The sequence below is a fragment of the Poecilia reticulata genome, linkage group LG3, assembly GCF_000633615.1.
Source record: "Poecilia reticulata strain Guanapo linkage group LG3, Guppy_female_1.0+MT, whole genome shotgun sequence".
NCBI lineage: Eukaryota > Metazoa > Chordata > Actinopteri > Cyprinodontiformes > Poeciliidae > Poecilia > Poecilia reticulata.
In genome coordinates this window covers 14,027,649-14,041,711 of record NC_024333.1, presented here as the reverse complement: position 1 = coordinate 14,041,711, position 14,063 = coordinate 14,027,649, and the positions used below count along the sequence as shown (strand labels likewise).

Sequence of the window (14,063 nt, the reverse complement as noted above, 5' to 3'; positions counted from 1 at the left end):
CTTTGTCCTTCGGAGCTTTGTGCGGTGGATGCGTTGGTTTAGCCTCATTGCTGATGTTTGAAGGTGGGTTTTCACTCAGAGGCTCGTGCTGAAGTGCAGAAAATCTGTTTTTCAGAGGGATTCCCACGGAGTCAGGATGTTTTGAGGCTTGGGCTGGTCGCTTTGTCCTTGGGAGTGGGGTCGGTGTAGTCGTTTTGGTTCCAGCTGCTTGTTTATTTTTCTTTGGCGGAGCAGGTGTTGAGGTTGAAGGTGGGTTTCGGCTCAGAGCCACGCTGATTCGTCCAGGTGAGGGGTTCTCCCCGTTAGTCGTCTCATGGGATCCGCAGTGTGAGACTTTTGTTTTGGCTTGGCTCCCTGAGCGATCCAGGGTGAGCTGCTTGGTGCGGGGTGTACGACCTCTCTGCTGATTTGAGGAAGAGTTGTTTCATATCCACAGGTAGCGTTGATCTCAAAGTTCACCTCCAGCCGTTGAATCTTCATTTCTATAGACTGAAGTTGTTGTAGAATACTGCTAATGTCCTTGGGGTCGGACGGGGGCATTTTGCCCTAGTTCAACTTGGAGGTGAAGAAAARTGAGGTAAAAATAAAAGTGAGAAAATCTCCTGGTCTTTAGGTTTGAAGTAATCCAGTTAKAATGTCGATAATGTGAATAAAACCATAAAAATTGTGACTTTAAAAATAATTCACAAGCAAAGTTATCAGTAAGGACGGGAGAGAGCAGGATAAGCTGTTCCTCCTTCAGCTGCCAGACGCATCTCCAAACCAAACTGTTTATCAATTTATATCAAGGGAGAATACTTACAGTCATTTTCTCAACTTTAATTTAAGCCATAATTGCCGCTGTTAATTTTATTAGTTTGTCAAAATGTAACAAACCATGACTCATATACTTTATGTATATAACACATGAAATATGTCATCCTTTTTGATGATTATGTTCAAACAAACAAGGCAAATTAGTCCATTTTTGTCATTTGTTAAAGGTTTAAAAATTACAGCAGCTGCAGAGCGCCACAGCAAAGGGAAAATAAGCTGATAACAGTTGTAAAACAACTTTAAACCATTTATATTCTGCTTATCCTCGCTTTCTGTGTGGCCATGCAGCCCCGTTACCATGACAACCGACATCATCTTCGTTAACCCGCAGAGCAGAGAGTAATATATTGACCAGAATGCCCTGCTCTGTAGCCAACTTCCTGAATTTGGAATGGTCTCAAGTACAGTTGCATTCTCATTGCCTTCCAACCATTTCAGAGTTCGCTTCAACCAGACTGAGACAGAGGTTTTTAGCCGGATCGGTGTTCGCTTTTTTAGACTATTTTATGATTCAAATTTGCTTTCTTACCTCTCAACTGAATCAGACTTTCTAGACAAACGGATTCAGGTGTCTAATCCAAGGCTGGTGTGAATGCACCCTCAGTTCTTCACAGCTATGGAGACGGATTTTTACTTTTAAACTAGATTTTTTAGCAGTTCAGTAGCAGCTCCGTGTAATCTTCAACTCCAGATTTACACAGAGTCCCTTCTAAAGCCATAGTAGTTTTTTCCCACTTCCTCATGGTTCACATGTAGAACAAGAGACCTTCAACCAATACCAATTCAAGATTGAGCTTCAAAGTCGAAAATCATTTTTGTCTCAAAGTTTTAAAGCAAACTGCTGAAATTAATGGGAATGCAAAAATCAAGATGCAACGGAAGAGACAAATATGGACAAGTAAGGACAGATATTTGTAGAGAAGCTGCAAAGGCTAGAAGTAAGAAGTCATGAAAAAAAAAATCTGAACTAAGAACAAAGGTTACAGAAACTTCAGGAAAAAAATTACAAACAGATAATTCATCTTGAACATTTAAAGGACAACTTAGAGTCCTAGACCAACTGTTCCACAGAAAAAAACAACCATCTCATTCACCACTTTCACTTAGCTATAATTATGTAATTATTTCATTGCATTTATTGGAAGAATGATTTATTGCAAAAATAAAAACCACAGCATTACAAATGACAGAAAAATAAATACTAAACAGATATTCAGGAAATAAATAAACTTGTCAGTGCAAAATGACAGTAAGAGAAAATGCAAACAAACTGTCATGTCCTCCCAGCAGAGCCAACAAGAAATATTTCATAAAAGGCAACAAAAAAAAAGAAGAAATTTATAGAAGAAAGCCTACCGCGTCATTTTCCCTCTCATAAAAGCAGATGTATCTGTTGAGGATTTCAATGAAAAGCTGGACTTGCAATGATGAATCCATGCACTGGTTGGCAATCTTCAAGGCTTTCTTTAGACATTCCATCACCCGTTTCCCATCACGTATCTAAAGACAAAAAAAAAATCAGAAACACAAGTGAATAGGGACCAAAGCACAAGTATGACAGGCAATATTTTTACCTGGTATATTGGTTGAAATGTTTACTACATGTGACCATCCCATGAAAAAACTGCTCAAATATTCTGCTGACAGAGAGAAGCAACCACTAAAGTGACAAACAATGAGATAGAGACTTTATTTTATGAATTTTGTACAGGAGAATGTTCACTAACTGAGGTTGTTCAGAGTTGTGTAAGTTTATTAGCTCAGAAGAGCTAATAAACAGATTTTTAAATCTTTGTTTATCGGTGCACCCCTACCATCATTTTTTTTTTTTACCAACATTTGACTCATATTCTAAAAGAATCATAACACTAAGAATTCTTATGATTCTAGAATTCCAGGATTTCAAAATTGATGTCACTAGGGGCTAGTAGCAAAATTCATAACATTTCTGAAATTTTAAGATTTTAATTTGGATTTTAACTTGGTAAGATGAAAGTTATTCACAAAGCAACTTAGGCCTAGCATGAGCTCTTAAAGTAGTGAGGAGGACTTAGAGCCCAAAGGCCCCCACATACTCTGCTGTACTTCAGTCCGCAGAGGTCTGTGCCAACTCTACATGGACTCAAAGTAAACATCCGCCAGCCATGCCTGCACAAAGATCCATTTTTATGACTGCATACACGTTTCTTGGTGTTGCACATTAAACTACCTGGTGGAAACAGTTAACATCAAGCTTACACAATTTAATATTGTTTTAAAGTCAACATCAACATGACAAAAGTCAACAGACTTTGTCGCAGTGAAGCGAAAATGCTTAAAGGCAACAGGGTTTGTTAGCTATATTCACATAAATATTGAGATGGTGTATTTTGCAGAATTAAAACAACAAAAAAACAGAACATCATCTCAGACTTCTTTATCAGCAGCAGAGCAGAAAGGCAGTGGCGGAGCCAGAGGGGGGGCCAGGGGGGCCAGTGCCCCCCTTGTCATCTGATTGGCCCCCCTAGTGGCCCCCCCAGATTATTGACATGTAACAGCACCAGGTTATTCCTGTACATTATTTGGAAACATTCTAAGCCAACCTAATATCTAAAGAAGAAAAACAATAATAAATATATCAAAAGAAAATGTACAAAACTTTATATAAGTCCATGTAATGACATAAATAAATAGATTTTTATCAGGCGYGATACCAGCCTCCTTTATACTCATAACAACAAGCTGATATTCTTCTCCTGGGTGTTTCAGTTATGCTGCGCTGTGGTGAAACTCAAAGCCTAAAGCACTTCATACCTGGTGGTGATGGTAAAACACCAATAAGTTATTTATTGATCCTCCGCAAAAAAGAGAAAAAACCGAAGAGGGGCCGACAATGTTCGTAGTTTGGAGCAGAGGTGGCGCTGGAGTTTTTTCATTGCCCGTCAAAGAAAAAAATCATTTTATTTCCAATTTGTAGTCATCAAACAAAACATTTAGTATTTCTCTGCTAGAACGTTTTTGAAATCAAGTAACATTTCACGAAATGACGTGATTAGAGGACGGCAGAACTCTGATCGGTTCCTGATCCCTCAGCGGGAGAAAAACCAGCAGAAGCGGATCAGCTGCGGGACGCTCCAGAGTCTCTGGTCCGTTAAAGCGACCAGATCAGAGATGATCCTCTGACTGATATTGTTCTTATAATGATTAATAATGAGCTCCACGATGTTCTGTGTGCGTAAAGTTGAAACTGTCTCGCACCAAGTGGTCAGCTGATCACAGTCTGGACAGAAACCAGCGAACTGCTCTCTGTTCTTATCAAGACGAGGGTGAGGAGGGAATCTGACATATTAACTCAGTTCAGTTTTTACTGGTTTTGTTTTTAAAACACCATTAACGTAAGCAGTGTAACTATATATTGTATATTTGGCGTTTGTCATCTCATGTGTGATTAATTGGAGCATTTATCGCCCAGCGCTCTGCGCTTGTTTCTAACGGATCTGCACTTTAATTTCTTTCCTCTCTTAACAGTCAGCTGTTATTCCTCTACTTAAACTACAATAAGTAGATCACATTCTCTTTAGGTTTTCTCTGTGTGCTGCAAACTCATTAAATATAAACTCATTAGAAGCCCGARCCACCATCAGGCAAATAATTCTGGTCCGACCCGAAATATTGTTACCTGTCAAATGACCTGTCCAACCAGAGCTTCCTAACCAAGGTGTCCATAACTCTTCAACATGCTGTCAGCTCCCGGTCAGAAAGATGCATTTAGTTCAGTGTCCTCATGGATGATATTCAGAAAGGATCTTTTATTTRATTGATTTTAGTTTCCTCTGTGATGAACTCTATGCTAAAGTCCATCATGTCTCCATGTGCAACAGTCAAAGGTGTTAATTATAACATGTCAAATGACAGAGGGGCTTAAAAAATAACCAAATATTCAGTTTGATTATTTTTTTTAAATTATATATATGTGCACACACACATTTAAAATTTTGCCCCCCCAGAGGTAGTCCTGGCCCCCCCAACTTTAAAAGTCTAGCTCCGCCACTGCAGAAAGGTGGTCCGATAATTTGAGTCTGACTTTTTTTTTTTTTTTTTTAGAACAGCAGGTACTGATGATAGAGTATATACTTGTTTTGGATTGCTGCACAAATTATTACATCGACCACAATTGTGCCTTTGGAACATTATAAATGAAGCGTATTATGTACGGATCCCATCTGATTACAGTTAAAGCCAGTGCAGCCTCCTGCTGCTGCGCTGGCTGTGGGCAGCGGCTCTCTGACATGTGACTGCCATTCTCTGTCCCACACTGACAGATGAGTTGAGGTTTCCCAGATGGAGAAGAAGCAGAGTTAGGCGCCCAAATAGCTCCATACTAGTTCTCATTAGGATTGTGTGAAATAAAGGAATTTGTCACCAGAGAATTTTAGGTGATCAGTACGCACAGAGTCTGTGCGGTTCATGGAGTGCGCACAGTACGCCCGAATATGTGGGACCTTAAGATGGTGGGAAAACCATCAAAAAGAAATATTCTATAAAAAGGAGAGTTCTGCCAACAGCAGGCTCTGCTCCTGTCTTGTTTGGTTTCAAATCTTTTCTTTCCCACTTTATGTTGGTCATTTTTTACAAGCAAGTAACCACGGTAACTGACTGACAGCTGAGGGTCCACATTACTATCAAATTGGACAAACTCGTAAAATGCCCAGCATGACAAAAAGTCCTGACCAATACGGAAATAAAAAGGTGCATTCAAAAATGTTGATGCTGGCTGGCAATTAAATTTTGCATACGTACAACATCATATGACACATTTCTTAATTCCAACAAGACTGTAGGATTGGTTAGTGTCTATTAATTGCCTACTGGCAGCGTATTTGCTTGTTTTTTAAGTCTTGTTTCATGTTTTCAGGGTCAACCACACCTTCTCAGGAATTTCTGTCCACTCCATGCTCAGTTGCTCTTAGCAACAGGCTGAATCACTCTTGAGCTCAGAAAGAATTTTTAGGCTAAGATATGAACTCTTCAAAACAAATGTGAGAATCTTTGAGAATATGGGCCCAGTTTTGGTTGCAAAATCTCAGACTTTCCTGATTAGAATTCAGACTTTTTTAATTGTCTTCTGTGTTGAAAGGGAATGTAGAGATAAGCTGCATTGTTGAAGTAAATATTCAGCCCCCGTCGATCAGAACCAGGCTGAAAACCACACACACATATAAAAACAGTCTGTCTTGATGCATTCCTCGGTGTTGTTTTCAGAGCTGGTAGGAACCTCTTCTAAGTTGCTTGAAAATCCCTGTTTCAATTCAAAAATTGAAATAGTGATTTCACTGTTTCAATTTTTGAAACTGAATGATGTTTCAATTTACATCATTCAGTTTAATAAAAACTGTTATAGTCATCACCAGATAAACTGTTCATCATTTCTGATATTTGTTTGCATCAGAAAATAAAAAACAAAACTTCAATTCAAATCATGTTTATGGTTGTTTGAGGTAAGTAATTTGAGGGCCAGAGTCCTGCAACTTTTAGATGTCTCTGCTTCAGCACACCTGGTTCAATATGAACTCATTAGCAGCGCTCTGCGGAGCTCGACTGCATGCTACTGAGACAGTTTCACCATTGAATTCAAGCGTTTAGAACACAGGAGTCAAACTCCAGTCCTGGAGCTGCTGCCCTGCAACTTTTAGATGAGCCTCTGCTGCACCACCTGAATAGAATCATTAGGTCATTGTCAAGGCTCTGGAGAACTGATCTACACAAGGAGGAGGTAATTAAGCCATTTCATTCCAGTGTTTTGTAGCTGTGGCACATCTATAACTGTAGGTCAGCTGCCCTTGAGAACTGGAGTTTGACACCCCTGGTTTAGAACAAGGGACACATCTAAAAGTCTCAGAAATCTGGCACTTGAGGAAGGGAGTTCGAGAGCACAGATTTAAAATGTTTCCACCCTAAAACCAATTTAGCATATATTTGCATGTATCAACATATTTTCTGTGGAATTAGCAGGCATAAAATGAGACACACACCTCTTCGCCGTTTTTGTCAGTGCTGCGACCTGACCAAAAGAGATGGGCGCATATGCTGACGGCTCGGCACTGGTCTGGCTTCTTTAAGAGTTTGGAAGCAGCCAGGGCACATTGAGTCCTCAAAGGCTCGTGATTTTCCTCACTGAAACATCTCATTCGTTCAAAGGTGCCGATGATCAGAGTGATGGCTGCCAGCTGGGCTTTGGAGTCACTAATCTCATCCTCATACAAAGAAAAGGCCTAAAGAGATAGAAACATTAGGAGGAAGTACAACATCCTGATTCATGTCAATCTCACAAATATGATTTTCTGTCTGACCCAGCTCTTGTTGTTTTAGCACAAGAGACAAACATTTACTCTACCTGTGACATGAACTCATATGCCACCGTTTCATGATTCTCAAAGCCAATTTCACCAGCAGCCAGCGCTCCCTGCAGGAACAGTCGCAGGGGCAACTCAGAAAGCTCAGCCTTGATAAGTGCACTGATAGTCTGGTGGGCAAAGGAAAATATCTTCTGGCACTTCTTTTCCCACTTGTCATCCTAAAAATGGAAACATTTCAGTATTTCAATACCAACCAAGAGTGCATCAGGTGGGATGGTGGAAAATAAAAGTTATGCTGACCACTGATGAGTTGGCTTTGTATCGAAAGGCCAGCTGATAGGCAGCGAACACCAGAGGAGGCAAGGTGTAGCGGATCCTCTGGTTTCCTCCAGCACCAAAATGTTTCCGGGCGGTATTAAGAATCTGAAACCCCAAAACAACATTACAGCCAGCAAATGCATCACTGTCATCTTCATTGTCAGTGAACACCACACACCTCCCTCTAATACACCAAAACCCTTTGTAAAGTACAATACTATGCTCTTAAAACAGCATTTGGCAACAGGCCTCTGGTATGAAAGTATTTCCATAACAGGCAGCTCACTACAACGACACATTACTAGAAATTACCATTCTCCTACAACAAACTTTAAGGGAAGAACCTACAAGATACTGCTGATCAGGATCTTCAGAGTGGAAAAGATGAATGAAGCGGCCAACAAGACTCTGTTCCTCGGCAAAATCCTCGGGGTCAGGATCATCAGCTGGCTGGTCTGGCTGGTCTTGTATCAGTGTGGAAACCAAGCTTAAGATTGAGTCCACCTACATATACAAAGAATTAGTATTTAGAAATATCCAATCATTTAAAAATATGTATAATACAGTATGAATTTGTTGTACTCAGCAGTTGGTTTGAAAAATGACACTGTCCTCTTTTGCTCTGCTCTGAGAGGTTTGACTGATAGACCAGCTGACCAGATCATGGCTAATAACTCATTTGCATTTAACAATAGTCACTTCACTGTTGCCAACTCTGACTTTCTTGCAATATTTGGTGACATTTCAGACAAAAAAAATTATCGGTCAAAATTGGAATTGACAGATCAGACTTTTTAAAGATTGGTAATCGGCGATCGGCCTCCCCTCCAATATACACAACTTCATAGTATACATAGTATGCTTAGCTTACAGTGCCCACTTCCTAAGTGGCAGGCAGCAGAAGATGAGGCTGGGCAGCCTCTTCTAATTAATAAAAACTATCAGCACTGGAGTCACTCAGAGATGTGTTCTCTCTTCAGTGATCTTCTCTGTTTAGAAATGTCTACCATGTAGACCCATCTGTGAAAATCTGTGAAACTAAACTTAGCATAAGACCCCACTGACACGCCTGTCTGGTCCTGTAAACAAGTCCGTGCATAGAAGTCAAGGTTGAGTAGCTGGTCCACCTAGAGCTTAACTTGTTATGACTGTGCAAATGACAACTGACTAGCAGGGGAAACCCCTCACATCCCTCTGAGTATACTAAGCAACACTGTATTGTGCTACTCTTCAGAGTCTTGGGATACACCTTTTCTTGGAACCTGAGATAATCCTCACATATCTTTGTTTGGAAGAAAGCACAGTAAGAAAAAACCTGCCTTCTCTGCAGTAACATAAGAAGTAGAACCTGCCACAGGAGTTGCTGGTCATCTTCATGGCCATTATTAAGTCTGTTCTGTGTTGGTCAATCACTGTGTGGATTGGCTTAGCCACAAAAGAGGACATGATTAGACTGCAGAGCGGATCAGGGCTGACCATCCCTACAACTAGGAGTTGTGCAGATGTAGGGGTCAGGACACAGACTGCTCAGACTTTTACCTTTCTGTCTGTACTACACAGTGCTATTTGAGAAAAACAATTGGAAGAAAGTCAACATGCATTATCTGCTGGGCATTCTGTCATTTTTATGAGCAATGAGAATATTTCACAGCTCTTTTCTTTTTTTCCTGCTCTTCTCATTTTTTCTTCGCAGAAAAAAAATGTTTATACTTGAAATGTCTGTACATTGAGAGCAAAGTGAAACAAAAATCAGTGTCATCCTTTCTGTGCACAAACTTGGTCAATAAAGCTGATCTTGATTCTGATTAGCTTCCTATAAGATGAATTAAAGGAGTATTTAGGCATAAAATGTATGTTTATCACACACGTCAATGGATGAAATATTACTACAAGAAAGCTTTTATTGTGAGTATAGAAAAAAGAGAAGACTGTGCAGAAACTGAAGTATTTGTACAAACCTGTTCCTGTGAAACAATAATGGTGTTGGACTCCAGCGTGTTGCTCAGTACGTAACAACTCATGGTCTTGCGGGACTCAAAGTCAAAGTATTCAAAGAGAGGTGGGAAGTGCTTGAGTTGGAGCACCATCAGCACATTGTTGTAGGTATCCACTGGGATCTTCAGAAGACGGGTAAGTTCTTTGGACACAGCACTACTAGTTGCTATGCTACAGAATAAAAGAGGGTTCAAATAAGCAAACTAAAAACTGGCACTGCACATACATCAGTTCAGACTTATGCTTTTCTGAATTTGCCAAACTTACTGTTCCAAGTTGAGCTTGTTAAATATTTCTACCGTGCTTTCCAGAACTTTGTCCACATAGTCAACACGGTCAGGGTAGCACTTCATAGCCAAATTGATGAGAGACACTTGTAAAGACACTATGTCCTCTGATGGCATGTCCTGACGTGACTGAAGAAGACATAATTCTGCAGTATGTTAAGTGTGTACACCATACTGTTAAAACTCAGCTTGTTTGCTCTAGTCATGCACAAGATGCATCTATTTTTGCAGCTGTGTGTGTATGAATATAGGTATCTTACTTGAATAACAGTGGCCACTTGTTGAGAGAAAATGTCAAACAATTTGATTTCAGGTGGAATACCTGGACCATCTTCTCTATGAGCGAATAGAGCAAGTCTGAAAGAGGAAACGGCACAGATTATACAGCATGTAAAATCTAATTTAGATTGTTCTGTGTATGACTCTGTAAAAAGATGTTTAGCAATTGAAGTAAAAGCTCCTACATACTTTATTCAGTGTTCTCAGTGACAAATGCATGATAAAAATTGCATCACTTTGTTCAAAGAGAGGAATCCACCTCCACTTCTCAACACCAAGTCAAACTATTTTGACAGAGATCAGTACACAAAATGTTGTGTGATTGGTCAGACGTTTGTTGCCATGTATTATGCAGAAATGCCCTCAATTAGTTTATTTCCACTATCTGGGTTTTGTGAAAAGAATACTGACTGACTTAAAGTCACATACTGTGGAAAATGAGAAGGAGGAAACTGAGATGCTGCAAGTAAAAGATCCATCCGGACTGCAGCTTTTCAGCTCAACCACTCCACACTGTTACTGTGAATATTTCTGCAGTGGTTTCCAGAACTTTTCATGTTATTCTAATTTTATGGCCAGCACTTGTATATGTCCACTCCAATAGCATAACAGTATGAAAAACACAGAAACCATGAAGAGAAGGTATGTTTAGATGTCTGCAATTACTTGCAAGCTAACTGTGGTCAGTTAGCTTGCATTAAAAGATCATTTGTTACTGTGGAAGACTTAGGAATACAAAAACAACTAAATGTTTTCATCTATGGTGAAGAAAGTGCAAAACCTTTGGCTTTCCCACTTCGAGTTAAGTGAAAGTGTACCTGTCAATAAGTGCAATGATGATGTTCTTTACGTTGACATGTTGATGCAACTCAGCACAGGAACGCAGAAAAGGGTTCAGGGTCTGAAGATGAAACTCATCGGGAAAAACCTAACAGGACCAGAGAGTTGAAGACGCATTGAGGAAGAGCAGGCTGCTGATTGACAGAGCTAACAAAATCAGTACGCAACTTTCATCCATGCTTGACATCATTACCATTAGAATACATTTTAACAGCTACTGTTCCAATACACCTAAATGTGGAACAAACCAGTCAGAATCAGCAACACAAACAATCCATTTTTTTATCGAGTGCTATGAAAGTATTTTAATTTATGCATGCAGTGTGTGTATGTTTGTTCACACGGTGAAAAAAATAGTCAAAAGCCTCTCAGCAGAAGTCTCCTGTTCAACCATGCTTACTGCAGTAAAAGATAGCATGCCTTGCAAAATACTAATTAGCCCAGACTGTAATTGTGTAAGACTGTAATAATATTCATACTTACTATCATGCAAGATGTTTCTAAGACCTTTACCAATGGTAAAAGCAGAATCTCAGAAAGAAAGAAAATCTCCACCATATACCTGAATAATGCACTCCATTAGGTATTCCTGAGCCAACGAGTCTCTACAGTTCACAACCTGCTCCAGGACTCCAGGAAGGACAATCTGTGGACAATAGGAAAGGCAATAATTCTATTGCAATGGTCACTATGCATAAAGGGTACATGAATATCCCACTACTAGAGAATAGCATAGGTAGCAGAGGACAGAAAAGAACAGTCTTTAATTTGTTCCTCTGAGGGATAATGTGCAATCAGCACAACAAACACAGTAAAGCATGTATCATGTTTATTGTAATTAACTATTGAATTGTATTGTATGGAGCTAAATCAATCTCAGAAAGATTCATAAAGAGTACAATAAGATCCACATGTGTAAAATAGAATTTCAACGCATACAACATAATTCATAAATGTGTACAACATAAATATGTACCTTAACAGTCACTTATGTATAATTTACATGTTTCAAACTGCACAAGTCATAATACACTATGCATAGAAATCGCCAAAAACGTGTGCACGAATCACCAGCTGCGGACGGATCGGTCAACACAAGCGCATGGATCAGCTTTACTGTACTTTCAACTTAAGGATTTCTTATTGCATGAGATTCGCAAATGAAATGATGCGTTCCAGGCTGGATAAAAGCTGGGAGATCTGACAATTGTAATCCTAATCCTGCGTCCAGGGAAGAAGAAAAGCTCGGAAATCTGAGCTTTAAATAACAACGTCAAATTTCTCTTACCTCAGGTTTGATATAGACAGGAATTTTAAAACAACTTTACAGCCCCTCAAGTGGTCAAAATTATTAAAAAATAACTATTTAATTTCAGTCCATTTACCATGTTATTTAGATTATGCTTCAGAGAGAAGTATTTAGCAGTTATTTAAATCACAGCCCTTAGTGTGTTGTGATTGACAGAAAAAGCTCATCTAATCTGATCTATGCATTTGTTCACCCATCTTACAAATCCTCAGTGGGAAACACTTCACCTGTTTAAGAAAATGTTAGCCGAAAATACACAAAACATACAAGGTTTCCCCCAGAAAAGTTGCTAAGCCTGGTGGTCGGGGCGCCATGGCGGTCCATAGTGTTTTTGTATTAAAAGATGTTAAGTAGATGGGAAAAGTAAAAATATTACTGTAAATATAACAGTATAACATATAGTAACATATTACGGGAAAACATTGTCAGTGAAATGCTATCTAAACACACAGCTAGTCTTAAACAACAAATCAAAAATATACAATTGAAATTAATTTCAATTATCTGCACTTCAGTTTAATTCAAATTAATTCAGCAGCTCCATCAGGGCTTCAGGGCCCAGTAACTACTAATATTTTAACACAGACCACATTTATATAAATGTAACATTTATTTATTGAGATGATCAATGCTGTTAAATTTGATTTAATGCTTTCAGCATAGATAAAATATTTAAAATTGTTTAACATTTAAATGTAAGATTTTAAGAAGCTGGCAAGTTTACTTTGTAAAAGTTCAAAGAACAATATTCATAGTTAGATTGTTTTGTTACCACAGCAACAAGCTGAGTTTGAGCTCTGTTTGTTCATAAATACAAATTAGTAAACTGACTGTTTTTAGGTTGGCCAATTAAACTAGTTCCCCTCTCCCAGATTTCACTAAATCTAACACAGAAGCTGTTAGAGGTGCTGATGTTTTTAGCAACAAAAGGGGCCCCAAAGTCACATTCTGCTCAAGGCCTCATGCAGCTTTGGACCGGCCCTGCATGATGAACTAAATCTGCTGCACTGTGTGCAGAGATGCACAACAAACGGGAGATTTAATGTAATGCTGCTAACGTGGTTTTAGTAACTCTTCCATTTAGTGTCTGTTGAGTTTTTAATAAGCGTCACAGAAAATGTTCTGGTTGCTCAAGTTTGTGGGACGAGTTTTTCTGATCTGTGCACGGCTGCACACATGAACTCTGCCTGACTAAGTAGACAAAACATTTGGTATGGTTTGATGCATTGTGTAACTGGAAAAATAATACTAAAAATAAATAAATAAAACCAGCGTGATGCGTGACCACAAAATGAGCGCAAAAGCTCCTCACCGGACTGAATCTGCATGATGAGGTTAGCACTGGTCCTTTAACCACTAACGCTCCGGCCAACCGGGAACAGACATAAACTTTACAGAGAAGACAGAGCCACACACTGGACAGCGTGTTGAGACGTAAACACCCCACATAATTCTTTGTTCACAAAGATAAATCATTCTCACCGGTCGCTCAACGCATCTCTGAAAGCGCCACTACAAGTTATTCCTGTGGTTCACATAGAGCTGCGCAACCAGAGCTAACACAGTGGGTTTAAACTTTTACCTTCATATAGAGTTCTCCAAAGAAAAATAATTCCACACAAGGTTTTGATATAAATATTCATACAGGTCAACTTGAGTCCAGTTTGAGCGAAAGGTGCGCGGGTTCCGCGCTGAGGTAAACTTTAAAAAATCAGCAGCGCGGGAGGCAACGCGCAGAGGCGCCAGCGGTGATTGGTCTGCTCTCCCAAATGCACACTATAAACTTGTCTTTTAGAAATAAAAGTGCTCTGCCAGTGAAACACTCAGAGCAACAGAGACGCTTTCAATCCGGACTGAATTAAAAAAAAAAAACAATGATAATAA

At 39.4% G+C, this 14,063-nt stretch overlaps 1 protein-coding gene across 1 annotated transcript in view; it reads right to left on the bottom strand.

Annotated features, from left to right (window-relative positions):
- Positions 1 to 14,063, bottom strand: part of vps35 (VPS35 retromer complex component) — a 51,625-nt gene that overhangs the window by 6,517 nt on the left and 31,045 nt on the right. The window contains exons 7-16 of the mRNA XM_008405049.2: positions 11,433 to 11,516; positions 10,849 to 10,958; positions 10,012 to 10,108; positions 9,732 to 9,880; positions 9,428 to 9,635; positions 7,818 to 7,973; positions 7,452 to 7,574; positions 7,190 to 7,369; positions 6,828 to 7,067; positions 2,173 to 2,316 (exon numbers count right to left, since the gene is read on the bottom strand). Of these exons, the coding sequence (XP_008403271.1) occupies positions 2,173 to 2,316; positions 6,828 to 7,067; positions 7,190 to 7,369; positions 7,452 to 7,574; positions 7,818 to 7,973; positions 9,428 to 9,635; positions 9,732 to 9,880; positions 10,012 to 10,108; positions 10,849 to 10,958; positions 11,433 to 11,516 (1,491 nt within the window). The remainder of the gene's footprint in view (positions 1 to 2,172; positions 2,317 to 6,827; positions 7,068 to 7,189; positions 7,370 to 7,451; positions 7,575 to 7,817; positions 7,974 to 9,427; positions 9,636 to 9,731; positions 9,881 to 10,011; positions 10,109 to 10,848; positions 10,959 to 11,432; positions 11,517 to 14,063) is intronic.